Source organism: Penicillium expansum (genome assembly GCF_000769745.1).
Source record: "Penicillium expansum strain MD-8 chromosome Unknown contig294, whole genome shotgun sequence".
NCBI lineage: Eukaryota > Fungi > Ascomycota > Eurotiomycetes > Eurotiales > Aspergillaceae > Penicillium > Penicillium expansum.
In genome coordinates this window covers 15352-29909 of record NW_015971224.1, presented here as the reverse complement: position 1 = coordinate 29909, position 14558 = coordinate 15352, and the positions used below count along the sequence as shown (strand labels likewise).

Genomic DNA, 14558 nt, shown 5'->3' with positions numbered 1-14558 from the left:
GTTTATCGAAGTGGACCCGCGAGGAAAAAGAAAGCGTCGATCGTCTTAGCTGCGTCACGTCCAGGCAGCCATGCAGTATGTTAAGGTTAGGGGTCTTTGTTTGATCATTTTACTTAGTCAAGTTGCACTGGGATATATGGATATATCTATTCCGTATGGAGTAGGGAGTACGAGGACCAAGTTCGTATATTTTATACGGTGTATTCCGTATTGAAACTTTTCCCAAGGGTTAAATGCAATGTGGCGAGTAATCCCTTGCAAGTGCCCATCGCGATACCTCCACCTGCTAGGTTTGAGCTCTTGGTGCACCGGCAACCCCACATACCTTGGGCTGTAATGGACTACATAGTGGGAGTAGAAGGGGAGTGCCTTGCATTACCACGTGCTAGCGCGTTCTCGTGTTTCGCGATTTGTGCCGGGGAAACCGACTGTGAGGGGAATCAAATAATGCCAACGCACATATCAAAAATATTTCCAAGGCTTATATGTGAATATCAATATGTACAGACTCTCGAATTTTGAGACCAACAGGTTACTCTACCAAACGCCATATATATGCCCAGTCAGAAGCAATTGTGCGGCACAGAACATTCAAAAAGAAACCCCAGCCAGGAAATGCAGATACTGGTAATGGATCTCACAAGAAGCAAGATCCCTTCAAAATATATCCATATGTTGCTTAGATTCCCTCCCGGAAGGAGTCGGGCAGGATCCGGTCCTCGACACGGCGCATCAGCTTGTTAGTCTGCTCGGCCAGACTCAGAGTCAAGATCTAAAGGCGGGGTTAGTTCATGAATGACAAAGTAAGGCTGGACTCCTGTCACTTACGGTGTGGGGAAGGATGCGGGCGAGATGGGCGAAGAAGCCCTTGTAAATGGCAAGGGGACCCTCAGTGCGGATAGTCTTGAGCAAGCAATCAAATACACCACCGTACAGATTACCCGTCTGGTTGTACATACGAGCCATGATGGTGTCTGGAGAGAAGAAAGTCAGCGAAGAAAATATGCCACATGTTCGAGATGACATACCAGGGGGGTGCATGAAGCAGCAAACAACGAAGCCAGAAGCTGCGCTACTGGCCAGATGCAAAGCAGGACCCTCCTCCATACCCAGGTGGCGGGTCAGACGGCGCTTGGCAAAGAAGTATGTGGGGAGCTGAACGGCACTACCAAAACTGGTGCGAATCATAGCAGCACCGACACCACGGTAGATACCCTTGATGCCCTCGCCCTTGTAGATCTTGCTAAGGCCATCAAAAGAGTTCTTATAGTTGTGCTGGGTGCCAACGGGGAGGAACGGTGAGTAGGACTGAAGACGGGTCTTCACAAGGAAGAAAGGTGACCCTGCTGCGGCACCAATGACACCTGAAGCAGCTCCTGCAACAATATTGGCACCGAGGGATTGGACCTTGGGGTCACTGTATATAGCAGATGTGAGGTTTGAGCGGATCGGTTCGTAGAAGCCGAGACGGCAGCCGTTAAGCAAGACCTGGTAGATATACTACATGGCCCAGAGATTAGCTTGGTGCAGCTTTATATGCAATTTTGAGAAGACATCACATACAGCAGATCCAATACCCCGGAATAGACCCCGAGGTCCTTCATTCTGCAGAATGACTTTGATGCCGTGCAACGGGCCCTTGTACATCTTCACTGCTTGATTTTTGGTCTGCAATTCACCCTGCAGTTGAAGCCTTGTAGCCAGTCATAACCGTCAGTATTACGGCAGCAAATCTGGAGTATTAGGAAACCAACCGGATCTTGACCGTCTCGAAACTATGGGTGACAGTGACTGCACCACATGCTGCAATGCCACCTGCAATGAACGCGCTGTTCCACCACAATTGCTGTTAGCGGAGGCTTTGTACACTTCCCGTGCATAGAATTAGCATACCCTCCAGTAGTAGACATAGCGCCTTATATTTGATCTTTTGATCGTGTGATGATATGTTCAGGTTGGTCGGTTAGCGGAGGAAGATCGGACCCGCAGGATGAAATGAATGCGGCCAGTAGTGGAGGTTCCGCAAGATATGTGCAAGTTATTGAGGCGGTATGGCCTGGTGAAAATTGAAGTATGGGTGAGAAATATGAATGAATGCACAATATTTTCACCTAAGGTCAGATATTGAAGAAGTTGAGTCAATACGCGCCCTGAGATAACCGTGGACATAAAAGCTTACATGCGGCGAACTGGAACTCGGCTAAACGCTCATTGGTCAATTGACCCTGGGGCCTCCGGCGTCGGACCCCGGAGTTTTTACGTCAGCCGAGGCGGTGAGGCGCGCAAAAAAGCCCAGTCGCGGAGCTTCACCACGGAGCTTGTCGTTTCTATGTCCTGAGTAGCTCTTTCCTCTTTCTCACATTCCCTTCAATTTTTTTATATTTGCAATTCGGAATTCTTCACTATAATATATTCCCAGTAACCTCTAACTTCACCGTTCAACCACATCGCCATGACCGAAGGCCAATCAACACCGCAGCAGGGTCCGCCCGCCGCCCAAGCTCCGCTCAAGTCGCAGAAAATCACGGATATTATTGACACCTTCCGCCCATCCAAGGTAGGTTCAACCGGACGTTGAAGTTATGGAGCCATTCTGATTAGCTTGTTCTATAGGGGTTCCACCCTTGTAAAAAAGACCCTTCTAAATACGTGACCTCTTTGGACTTTGACGACCAGGGCGACGTTCTGATCGGCGCTGGTAACGATGACAGTATGCATGTTTATGACGTGAAAGAGGGCAAATTCAACAAATCTGTTGCTAGCAAGAAATACGGTGTCCATCTCGCGAGATTTACGCATCACTCTCGTCAGGTCCTTCATGCTAGTACCAAGATTGATAGTACGTGACTGAATCGCCTTGCTCTCGGCTACCTAGCTCACCATTTACAGATAATTTGCGGTTACTGGATCTTCACAATGAGGGATACATAAGATATTTCACCGGTAATAATGACCAAGTGACTTGCTTGGCTCAATCCCCTGCGAGCGACGCCTTCATGTCCTGCTCCAAGGATGACACTGTGACATTGTGGGATCTGAATTCGAGGAATCCGCAGGGAAAGCTCAACCTTGCGACACCATACCTTGCTGCCTTTGATCCTTCGGGTTCAGTCATTGCAATCGCCTCTCAATCCACCGCTGCAGTGCTTCTTTACGACTTCCGCAACTTTGACAAGTCGCCCTTCTCTACATTCGATCTCGCGCCATACGAGGAGAGATTCACGCCGTCGACGCGAGGACGAGCATGGACTCGATTGGAGTTCTCCAACGATGGAAAATATTTGATGGTTGGAACAGACTACCATGGCCACTATGTTCTAGATGCCTTTGATGGTACACTCAAGGCCTTCCTGGCTGGCAAGAGTGGAGCGTCTGGTCGTGCTGCACCAGTGTCCACGACCGGCAAGCCTCTCGGACAAGGTGACGCTTGTTTTAGTCCCGATGGTCGTTATGTTATTGGAGGCAATGGTGATCAGCCCGGTATGCTTGTGTGGGACTTGGGACAGATCGGCGGGGGAGAGATCACACTGCAGCCCTCGGCCAGGTTGCCTGCTCCAAGCTGCGCGGCCATGGTGGAATACAACCCGCGTTACAATATGATCGCCAGTGCCGACAAGGAAATTATTTTCTATGTCCCCGACGACCACGGCAAATCTTCGGAGAAGTAAATCAAATCTGATGGTGCGATGGAAAAAACCAGATCTCCGATTCGCTCTCAAACTTTCAACCAATCATTGTCTAAAGATACACTGGACGACTAGATGCCCCGCGGAACAATGGGACCGTGTTCACAAATTGTCAAGGTCAAGAAAAGTGCTTTCTATTCTCTCCGGTCTAGCAGATGAACCTCTATGCTTATGCTTTGCGATCTTTGTCTTTGCCCACCAAACTTCGTGCTGTGTCACATATCCAAACGTCAGGGCCTTCTAGGCTATCATCGCCCTTCCGGTTGTCCTCGACGGTGGCCTCGATCTGCTTGTCGATTGTGCGATTGCTGGAAATGGTCGTCAAACTGGTAACCCAACCGTACAAAAATACACTATGGTTGATATCCGAAAGGTATTTATCAACTTCATGTACCACTGGATGAAGGTTACCCTGTGTCTTGGCCGCATCAATCACTTGCTGGGATTCAACCACTTTGATGGGGAGTCTCCAATTTGCGGGCACCTGATAATCAGACAATTCTTGAAACTTCTGCAGAAGAGCCTCACAATCGAGTTGTTCGTATGGTGGATCTCCCAGCAACATGCGAGATCGGCTCTTCTCCGTCTCTGTCCCAATGGTATCGACAATTTCCCGGAAGCGCACTGCAGCCTCTGTGGTGGATAGGAGCTCACGACCATCCATAGACGGCCAGAGCTCGGAAGTGAGCAGTGGTTTTTCCCGCTCAACCTCGATTTGTCGAACGATGGCTTTATGGAAATGGGGTGATACTGGGATGTCCTTAATATGAGACAAGTCAGACACCAAGGCAAGGAGTAAAGTGCAGTCGACATTCAGTGTCGAAGTGAAGTTTTTGAACGGTTGAGGCAGGAGATGGGCTAGCCCGGTGCGAGTCTCTGCTGGCAGACTCCCCAGGCAATCAACGCGAATGCCATAGCTCCGCATCTCGTTCAAGACAGCGTCAATTTCAGGAACACTTCCTTCTTCAATCTTAGGTATAACAACCCGTAGCCGAGGATGTCTATATCTAACACGCGTAGCATCAGACGCCTTCCTTAGATCCCGGGCCAGCTTAATGAGCTCCAGCTCATCATCGTCATCCCCGTCATCATCTTCATCAAAGTTCTGCAAAATAGTCCGCCCTTTACCCCCGTCAGACCACTCATCCTCATCACTATCACCTTCCCAGCCCTTCTTCGCCATCTCGAACAAAAGCCGGCTCTCCGAGATAGTAGACACCTTCACCCACTCCTCCCCATCATCAGCCACAATATCCACAAACACACTCTTGCGCTTATCTTTGTTAGGTTGCTTCACCGGCTGCGCAGCACCACCACCCTTCTCCTTCCCACTCGCACTCTTCCTCTCCGTCATTTTCGTCTCCCTATCCCAATAAAACCTCCTACCCAGCGCCACCAACCCAGAACAAGACCCACTCGCAATCCTCCAGACAGCCTGATAGAACGGCAAATTGGACGAGCGCAACGCATGCACCAATCGCAGTTCCAAATCAGGGTCACGCGACCCTGTCACACCATCTTCCGTTCCATTGGTTTCTGGTCCAGCGCTTGTCCCTCCAATCGCCTCCTCAATCTGCTTTCCCAACTTCTCCAGCATCCTCAGCTCGGAGAGTACGCTGGAGCGGAATTGGCGCACCTCGACAAGCTGTGGATTCCGCAGCGTAGACGCGAGGAGAGATTGGTAGGCATCGACCTGGGAGAGTAGGTCGTTACATTCTTGATTCAGCTGGGCTGAGAGAGCCGTGCTCGTCCTAGAGCTGGGTTCTGGTTTCGCGGTGGCGGTGCTTGTGTTGTCATTGTCGCTTTCTTTGTCGGAAGTAGAGGACCGGTGTTCGGGGACATGGGGATGTGTATCTGGTGCCATTGTGTATTTTTAGGCACCGGTTGCATGCATGTGATGATAGGAGATTGTGATAATGCCTCGCATATGCAAGTGAGGTTTGTGCTAGGATTGTTGGTTTGTTGTTGGAGAGTTGGAGCTGTTGTTTTGCGGGTTTGCGGGGCAGCGATAAAGATTTCTTTTATCGGAGTATATCCCTGGCAGAAGGTAAACCCAGAGCTATTTCTTGCCCTATACCCAAGTTATTTGCACCAATTTGTCATTATTGGTAAGATATTCTACCCTCTGAAACTTTCCAGAACTAGGTGGGCATAAGAAACTAGATTCAATCTTATTGGCTAGATAGATGTGTAAATGACTCATGGATGTTGTGAAAATCCATCCCAAGACCCAAGTGGGTACCCCGTATAACTTGTAAAGGATCAAAAATCTGACCTCTCGTTTTATACAACTAGTAGAGCTTGTAACCTTATTGCGCGGTGTAAATGGGCGATTGACATATGGCCTGATTCCCGTATCGTTATAGTGCCTACGAGTACTTAGGTGATAGGGAAATCGGTAACAGAAGCGACAGCGGAGGTTAGACTTCCTGTCCAGATAGCCTCAAACACAATAGGAAGGGGATGGAAGCGAGCTCAATCTCAGGGTACAGCAGCAACAATACTGCCGAGCTGACCACCCAGCGCGACTGCGTTTTCCACGGCCTTATCTCGTCTTGCGACACTTCATAAGCCACTAATTCGCACGAAAGACCATCAAAAACGATTGAACAGGAGATAAATCAAAGTATATTGACCAGGCACCGCATTGTACAAATACTCTCACGAAGTTCGTTGCAAACCCATGCCATTGAGATTGAATGAGAACTCAACCCCCCTGTATAAAAACCACTGGTGGGATGCGTAGCCATAGTTCACAGTATTCCAAGGCAAAAAAGGCTAGAAGTTGAAAACCCCATAGGCAGCCAATATGGGTATAGCCCAAAGCCCCTTATATAGAAGGATAATACTGAACACTGCCAGTGCTTCGAATAGTGGCTGTTTCTAGGCCATCAGCACTGTGGACAGCGGATTCGACCACCTGCACAACTGCCGCAGGTAACAAGTCGTCTTAAGTGTCCAGTTCCATGACAATTGAAGCAACTCTCACGCAGTCTATTAAGCCCAGAGCCCATACATGCTCCGCAAACTTTATATAATCTCCCAGACCCTGCACAGACTGAGCATTGTAGGGTTCCCCAGCCGTGACAGTTGCGACATAACCCCGACATTGTGAAAGAGTATTGGATTCTATTCACCGTTAGAGGGATAATATCAATAATAAGGTGCGAGGTAGGGATACAGTTGCCTGTCCTTCGTGTTAACCGATGAGGCCCACGGGGTAAGTATGTGTAGAAGACTTAGGGAGGTAGGGAAATTAACCGCCTTAGATTCGGTAAGACAGAGGACTAGGACAACTTATATAGATTTCTGCCAGCAAGGCATAGACCATAAAAAGCCATGTTGCTAAACAAGGCTATGGCAATGAGGCACTCTAGTTGGATCCCATTACGGAGTAGTCACTGAGGCGTACTCTCTAGGCTTTTCCGGATGAGGGAAACTGCGCCATCTATGCTAATTTAGCCTCGCATATACGAACTGGCGCATAATGCAACCTCGTCCAATAGATTTCCGCATGACCCAATATAACCCGACCCAACGTTAGGTCCGGGTTACGATTGGATAGGGATAGTAATTACTAGGGATACAGCAGCTTTGACTGGCCGCACAGCACATCATTGTGTCAGCCAAGATGGGCCAACATTACTCCCAGGGCTAGCTTGTGGTAGTTAAATGACCCACACGGTGGAGCTCACAGAGCCGAATAAGCTAGGTAGAATCAATATTGTCAGGGCGTTCCATGTATTCTATCTTCAGACGATATCTTGAGAGGGGCTCCGAAGCGGCTTTTGGTGCCCGGAACAGTGCTGCCTCGGGGATTACAGCGGCGATCACGGCGGGGATCACTGATCCCCGCTTACCCTCGGTATACAATAGCAGAATGTATCTCTGTTGGGATCCGAGGTAGAAGTACGGAGTACAGTAGAGTAATTTATAAGTTGGCACCAGTGGGCTATCATGGTCTATGACACCAGTTAAGGCAAAGAAGCCATTGCGGTTCAAGGGCCGAAAATAGACAGGCTCAACACATTTTGCCAGAACAATGATACTAGCAAGCCCATGCTACGTCGTCTCAATAGCCGTAGGTGTTAATAATTTAAGGCCAGCAACTAAGCAAACGTTTCCTCTCTCTCCATCTCCTTTTTCCTCTTCTTTATCATTCGTTCCATCCATTCCTTGGTGTACTCATCGACGTCCCAAGTGAGGTTCCTCTTCTTCTTCTTCTCCTCTTTCTTCTCTTCGAGCTTCAATTCCACATACTCCTCGATGAGCTTCACCTCTCTGGGATCCAATAGATGAAGTCTACTCCGCCATACTTCACAAGTATTATCATCTTCATGTCTGGTTGACCCGAAAAATCGCTGGTCAGTCTTCTTCCAATATATCGTGTCGAAGGCAAAATTGTTCCTTGCAGCGTACATGATCCAAAAGTCTCCGCTCTGCCAACTGTACTGCATCCGACTAGATAGCCGCTGGCCTTCTACCAGCCGTTTGTTCTGGATTGCCTGATCTTCACATTTCTGCATTGCCAGAAGACATACCGGAAGCCGTTTCTTGTACTCCGTACACCAGTCATCAAGGCCATTAGGCCAATCTTCCGGCTTTTGAAGAAGCCACCAAGGCGGCGCATGAGTGAACTCGACTGGGGCGGTATATGTAAACTCCCAATCCACCACTCCAACGATGTTTTCAGCTTTATCAACTAGAACATTTTCTGGTCGAAAATCGTCACACCAAACTGGAAATGGGCCATTATCATGGAAAATCAATTGTTTTCTCTGCTCTTGGTCTCGAGCAAGTTTTCGAAAAAGGAATCTGGCCATAAATTTGCGCCGGTAGTTATCCGCTAAGACATCCATATCGATATCCATATCAATGTCTGCCTCGTTTCTTTGGCTTATGAGGTGTGAGATATGAAGTTCTGCCAAGGCTTCAAAGTATGACGACCCTTTGATCGGGGTAACGTCCCTAGCTGTACAATTTCGTTCATAGAATAGGACAGAGGCCGATGTAAGACTTCCCACGTAGAGAAGGTGTTCTTGCCAATAGATCCAATCCGACTTAAAGATAGTGTAGATAGAGAAAGAAGGATATTGGCTAGCTTTTTGTAGAGAGTTTCTAGCCTAACCGACTCAATGTTCGGATCAAGTACTGGAGGTTGTCCTGCTTGGCGCCCTGGTGCCTCAAGAAGATCACCCATACTTCTCTCGTGGTAGATATAGTTCATGATAATGAATGGCCCTAATTCCGAGGGACTCTCTTTTGTCTGTCCCCAGCGAAAGACAGAAGGCACCGGAATTGGGATTTCAGCTGAAGTTTTTTCCAGGAGAAATTGCATAATAGAGACCTCATTACGGACTTTCTCTTCGGGAAAATGATAGCACCGGGCAGTGGGAACCATATAATAGCGCCGCAATGATTGGTGAAATCCATCTTGAAGCAGGTATTGAATCCGCCTGTGTGGAGGAAATGAAATCGGAGACATTCAATGTCGCGAAATTCTTCGGAAAGAATGACTTGAATGTTATTCTTGATGTCCTCATCAGTGCGAAGAAGTTTTGGCCAGTCCTTCCAAATCTGGGAGCTTATTGCCCAGGCATAGTCGTCATAGGACTTGAATGCGCTCATTTTGAGAAGAATAAATAAAAGGATGACTGAAGAAGGTCACAGAGCTCCCAAATGACTTTGGTTGTCTGGATATGAGATCTCTTCATAGTATAAGCAAAGATCATCAATCGGATTCTAACTTTAATTTCCTACCTCAGTAAAGGCTTTTGATGCTGCCTCAGAAAGTAAACCTGGTATTTAGCTGGGGAGGGGTAAAGAGGGGGGTTATGTACCTATGTACATATTGAGAGTTGGATTCAACAAGTTGACCAGTAGCTGAACAGAAACTTGCATTAAATTACCCTCGGTTTGAGCGCAGGCTGTATATTTCTAGCCTCTTAGGCGAGATGGTAACAAGCTCCAAAAGGTGCTAGATTGGAATCTTCTATGCAGATGTATTCGAACTTTCACCATCTGGTTGACTTAAGAAGATGCATTTGAGAATGGTTGTAGCCAAGAAATACATATAAGCCAATAATATAACTAAAACGTGAGCTAGAACTAAGTATTTGACATAAGTGTGAAGGAAAGACCAACGCCATGACATGCTTGCATCCTTGCCCTAGAGGCAGGTTGTACATTGAGTAAAATGACAACCCCGCCAATTTACCAGATGTCTGATCCTGATCGGCTTTCACACTGACCAGGAAAAACAGCCGTAATAGAAAAACAGACAAGCCAATGTTCAGTCTAATCCTTATCTTTGCCGGTGAGTCTCTGTCTCTCGCTTGAATTGCGAGGCGACTCTTCATCATCGGACCACCTCTCAGCATCCTCTTCACCGACTGCGAATATTGTCTCTTCGTCGAGTGACTCGCGATGGCGGGGTGCTGAGGAGAAGGGCTTAGGAGGAACTGGGGAGAGATCACGACGGCCCTCGGCGGCTGAGCTGCCAGGATAGTCCGGGGGAGCGTCATAGGCATCTTCTTCATCCAAACCACTGCCGAATGATCGAATCTCAAATCCATCGTCGTCTTGAGCAAGCTGTAAGAAATATTAGCACCTCGACTTTGCTCGTGGTTATATAGGGAAGAGCTACATACCTCATCACTCATGGCGAAGCGGCGGTTGTTGACAGTTGGTCGCCACAGGTAAGCCACAAATGCGATATCGAACAGGTAAACCAAGTTTAGCCAGCCATCAAGAACGAACCATCTCGCCTTCCAGTGCTCGGGCACAAAGCTGGCGTCACTGGTTCCAGCGAAAGCGAATGAGTTGATAAAGAAGAAACCGAAGATGACAATGATGCTGCCGAGGATACACCACCACAGCTTCTTGTACATCATTGCCTTGGTCTTCTGCTTTCTGTCGATAAGGTCCTTCATCGTCGCGTTCAGGGAGTTCAAGGTCCACACGTAGAAAGCCGTCAAGGTTCCGGCAAGGGGCAGGACAATCAGAAGTACCAAAGGACCAGCGCTATCAGGGGTGATCGAAAGACTGGCAACCGAGTAGACGACGGCGAACACGAAGTGACCAATGGCCAGGATGCGAACATAGATCATGGTTCGGCCTAATGAATGCTTGACCACACCGTAACCCATGCAGACAATTAGGAGGAGGAAGAAAGAGAAAGCATTTCTGCCCGCGTTGAGTACTGCTACAATGACCATGAGTGCCTTTGCGCCGCCATTTAGACCATGACGGTTTTGGTATTCTAGAAAAGTCAGACGGAGTCGAAGAAGGCAACGATTGTTGTCCCTTACCATAGAATCCCCACGTCATGAGCTGCTCGACGATCAAGAATACCACAATTGCAGTGATATAGTTTTGGACGGGCACTATTCAGTGTTAGCATAGCTTGGACAGCCAAGGGGAACCCAACATACAAATGTCGTAACGGTTCTGCACGTAAAGGAAGGCCCAGAATCTAAAATTATGTGTAAGCATCTACTCGAAAACTTGTCGAGTCCAAGGATATACATACGCTCCAACAACAGCGTACACGATCGTCAAGGCTCCATAAAATGGAAGCTTTGCGATTTGTGCAGCGGGAAGCTCGCCGTATGAGTTTCGGAAGGTAACCACTGCTTTGTAGTCCTGTCCAGAGTATGCATACGTGCTCACGCAGTAGAATCCAGTCTTTCTGACAGGGTATTTCACGGCGTCGGGGTTGTTTAGGTGGATTGCCTTCGAGATGATAGGGCTTTTGGCGACGTCGGTGGCATTGCTGGTGAGAACGAAAGAACCGAGCTGTTCTTGAGTGCAGATCTTTGCTTCGACGTTGGAGGCATCGCAAATTGTTTCCTTGACCTAAACCCAATGATTAGCTGCGTCGGTGATTCCCACGGTGTTGACAGACATACCTCAGCATCGCCGGACCTGTACTGGCCAATCAATCCCTCATCGGACCATTCAAAGATCACCAAACTAGCTAAAGGATCACTTTCCTGAGCTTCCGACTTGGTAAATTTCACCAAAATGAAGGGGTCGACATCTCCTCCCCAAGCTTTGCGACTGTACATCCCTGAGCATCGTTGTCGGTGCGCATCGTCGGATTTCTACAGAACAACGTTAGACTCGGACAGTTACCGATGGGATCAAGTGTAGGGACATACCAGTTCAGCATCATTAGCAAGCGCATAGCTTGCCAATAGGGCCGTCAAGCCCAAGGTCTGGAGCCAGCCTTTCATGGCGACTGTAGAGTTGAAGCGAGACTACGCTCCGGGATTCGAGATGAGGTCTTTAAGACCACACAGCATCAAAATAAATGATATAAGTAAGAAGATAGAGAGCTGAATATTGGTTGTTGTTCCGTTAGAAAATCGTAAGGCTAAGGTGTTCTTGTTTAGCCCGATTGCCCCCAAACCGGGGAAGCCGCGCGTGGCCATTATCTAAGCGGGCACCGCCACTATTTTTTAGTTTGGTCGACTTTTCTTCAATGTCCAGTCTACGGTCCAGGTTAATAGTCAATACTTTACAGCAGTCATCATGCCAGGAAAGGAACTGAACAAGCCATGCATGGAATGCAAAGATGCAGAATTTGAGCTCACTGTCCGCAAGAGACAGCTTTGCAGGTATGCGACATCTCGACAATCCACAACCCCTCCAGCTCATAGTTTCTGACTTTTTCTTTCTTTCTAGCTTATGCTTTAAGCGCTTTATAGCACATAAGGTTCAATCGCGCCTAAGCGTCTACAGAGCTTTTGGCTTAGATGGCCCCAAAACCCAGTTGCTTCTCCCTGTGTCTTTCGGTGTTTCCTCCTCGGTCTTGTTGCATATATTGAATACCGATCGACAACATCGTCTGGAAAATGGACGCCCTTTGGGATACGACTTCAAGATCTTGGTCATTGAACCTTCGACCGTTGCGGCTACAGGCATTCCCTTTGATAAAAACTACGAAGCTCTGGAAAAGAATTTCCCGATGCACACTATTAGTCGGATACCTTTTCATAGCATCTTTGAACATGTCCCAGAGATGGGAGGGATCATGCAGGAATATGCAGGATCAAAATTCATAGACGACAGCTCTCGGTCGAATGAAGAACGCTTAGCTGCCTTCCGTGCATCTATTTCCACTCCCACTTCCAGGACCGACGTCGACACCATTTTGCTGACCAGACTGATCGTTGAATTTGCGAAAAAGTCTGGATGTGAATCTATCATTTGGGGCGACTCGGACAGCCGTCTCGCTGCGAAAGCACTTGCAGGTGTCGCCAAGGGACGTGGGGCTTCCCTCACTTGGCAGGTATCCGACGGCATGTCTCCTTGGGGTGTGAGATTCGAGTACCCGCTTCGCGATCTGTATAAGGCTGAATTGCTCCAATATGCCAATGTCTGTGCCGAGCTCTCTGATATCATCATACCCGATCAACCGCCCTCCGACAACGTTCTTACCAAGAACCTTTCTATTGACGAGTTGATGCTGCGATATGTTCAGAACCAAGGTGCAAAGTATCCAGGTGTCATGGCGAATGTAGCGAGAACTGCAAACAAGCTCAACCCTTCCACTTCTGACAGTGCACCAACGTGTGCTCTTTGTGCTGGCCTAGTGGGAAATGTGGAGGGTAATTCCGGAGTTACTGTTGCAAATCAGGCAGAGGATAACCACAGCTCCCAATTCTGCTACGGATGCATGCGGTCTCGACCTGAGGAGCTTTGCTGAAGACAAACATTTTTTTATTCATGACAAAATTAAATGAACTAACGGCGAACATCCCGCATTACCTGAAATCATCAACATACAATCATGGGGTATTTGAAATTACAACCTCAATATCTTCATGCACCAAGTGCTACCTCGCTCCACCTCGCTCCAAATCATCTTCTGGATGACCCGCTCCACCAAACCATCTGCCAAATGACTTGTTCCGTGATTGTTTGGTCGGCTGGGGCCTGGTTGGAGGCTGGGGGGCAGCATTGTCCCTTCCCCCATGTCCCGACGGTTGCACGTCATCATACGCCGGTGGACTGTCGCCCGCAATTCCATCTTCTTGTCTGTCAAATGCATCGGGAAGACTGTGGTCAACTTCGACTATCGGCTCCTGTCTTCTACTCTGCTTTGAGGCCGCCTTGGCACCCTTTTGGCGCAGATGGGTTTCGAGAATGACGGCATTTCGGGTATTCGCTTTGTACACTGCATCGGCAAGATCACCAATGAAAGGGACGAGGCCAATGACGAAGTCGAGTATCACATTGATCAACATCTTCATGCGCAAAGCAGGAGGAAGTCCACCGTCGATGCCTTCACAAGATCTCACTACCATCATTGCGAGCGCAGCATCGCTAGCATCGCCGATGCTGCGGTTCATTTGTTAGCATTGGTCAGCTTCCGGTGCTAGTGCAATAGATCCTGGTGAAACTCACAATGGAATAAGGCCAATCACACTTCCCCAGCCGAAGCGGATTCCGCACAAGCTGAAAAGAGCATAGTCCAGCTGGTAAGCTCTGCGTTTGACCTTGGTTAGGACCTTGGTATCATTCTCAGAGAGGCCCGGCGGGATGGCCTTGCGACGCTTTTGGGTCTTTTTTCCAAATGTACGACCCAGGCGCGAAGCAGGAACTTCTTCGAAGTAGGGGTCCTGGGTAAATAGAAGAAATTGGGTCAGTTTGATCTCTCTTTGCAAAATCAAATGAATTGCGGTTGTTCAAGCGGACTCACCTCAGTACCAAAATGATTCTTGGCGGTTTCACCCAGCACCTTTTTACCAATCAGAGACACCAGGACTTTTGACATCTTTGTTTAAGACCACAGTACTTCACTGGAGGTGAAAATAGTTGGGGAAATTGAAATGTTCACGGGGGAAGCGCTGAAGAAATAGGGGA

The 14558-nt window shown here is 48.3% G+C and overlaps 7 protein-coding genes across 7 annotated transcripts; 2 read left to right on the top strand and 5 right to left on the bottom strand.

Moving 5' to 3' along the window:
- Nucleotides 1-679: 679 nt before the first annotated feature.
- PEX2_086680 (putative mitochondrial oxaloacetate transporter (Oac)) lies at nt 680-1910 on the bottom strand (the record flags this gene model as incomplete). The annotated part of the gene is made up of 6 exons (XM_016745938.1): nt 680-772; nt 829-974; nt 1029-1500; nt 1564-1693; nt 1755-1829; nt 1894-1910. The coding sequence occupies 6 exons, from the start codon at nt 1908-1910 to the stop codon at nt 680-682; spliced, it is 933 nt and encodes a 310-aa protein (XP_016601543.1).
- A 542-nt stretch (nt 1911-2452) lies between these two features.
- Nucleotides 2453-3668, top strand: PEX2_086670 (WD-repeat containing protein SWD2; the record flags this gene model as incomplete). Its single annotated transcript, XM_016745937.1, has 3 exons — nt 2453-2557; nt 2614-2839; nt 2890-3668. 3 exons carry the CDS (start codon nt 2453-2455, stop codon nt 3666-3668), a joined length of 1110 nt encoding a protein of 369 aa, XP_016601542.1.
- Nucleotides 3669-3855: 187 nt separating this feature from the next.
- PEX2_086660 (uncharacterized protein) lies at nt 3856-5550 on the bottom strand (the record flags this gene model as incomplete). The annotated part of the gene is made up of 1 exon (XM_016745936.1): nt 3856-5550. One exon carries the CDS (start codon nt 5548-5550, stop codon nt 3856-3858), a length of 1695 nt encoding a protein of 564 aa, XP_016601541.1.
- Nucleotides 5551-7795: 2245 nt separating this feature from the next.
- On the bottom strand, nt 7796-9314 carry PEX2_086650 (Aminoglycoside phosphotransferase; the record flags this gene model as incomplete). The annotated part of the gene is made up of 2 exons (XM_016745935.1): nt 7796-8654; nt 9046-9314. 2 exons carry the CDS (start codon nt 9312-9314, stop codon nt 7796-7798), a joined length of 1128 nt encoding a protein of 375 aa, XP_016601540.1.
- Nucleotides 9315-9983: 669 nt separating this feature from the next.
- Nucleotides 9984-11923, bottom strand: PEX2_086640 (uncharacterized protein; the record flags this gene model as incomplete). The annotated part of the gene is made up of 7 exons (XM_016745934.1): nt 9984-10277; nt 10337-10947; nt 10997-11071; nt 11120-11160; nt 11218-11543; nt 11597-11791; nt 11849-11923. 7 exons carry the CDS (start codon nt 11921-11923, stop codon nt 9984-9986), a joined length of 1617 nt encoding a protein of 538 aa, XP_016601539.1.
- A 298-nt stretch (nt 11924-12221) lies between these two features.
- On the top strand, nt 12222-13398 carry PEX2_086630 (uncharacterized protein; the record flags this gene model as incomplete). The annotated part of the gene is made up of 2 exons (XM_016745933.1): nt 12222-12307; nt 12432-13398. The coding sequence occupies 2 exons, from the start codon at nt 12222-12224 to the stop codon at nt 13396-13398; spliced, it is 1053 nt and encodes a 350-aa protein (XP_016601538.1).
- Nucleotides 13399-13528: 130 nt separating this feature from the next.
- PEX2_086620 (DUF4112 domain-containing protein) lies at nt 13529-14469 on the bottom strand (the record flags this gene model as incomplete). The annotated part of the gene is made up of 3 exons (XM_016745932.1): nt 13529-14033; nt 14100-14314; nt 14395-14469. The coding sequence occupies 3 exons, from the start codon at nt 14467-14469 to the stop codon at nt 13529-13531; spliced, it is 795 nt and encodes a 264-aa protein (XP_016601537.1).
- Between the last annotated feature and the right edge of the window lie 89 nt (nt 14470-14558).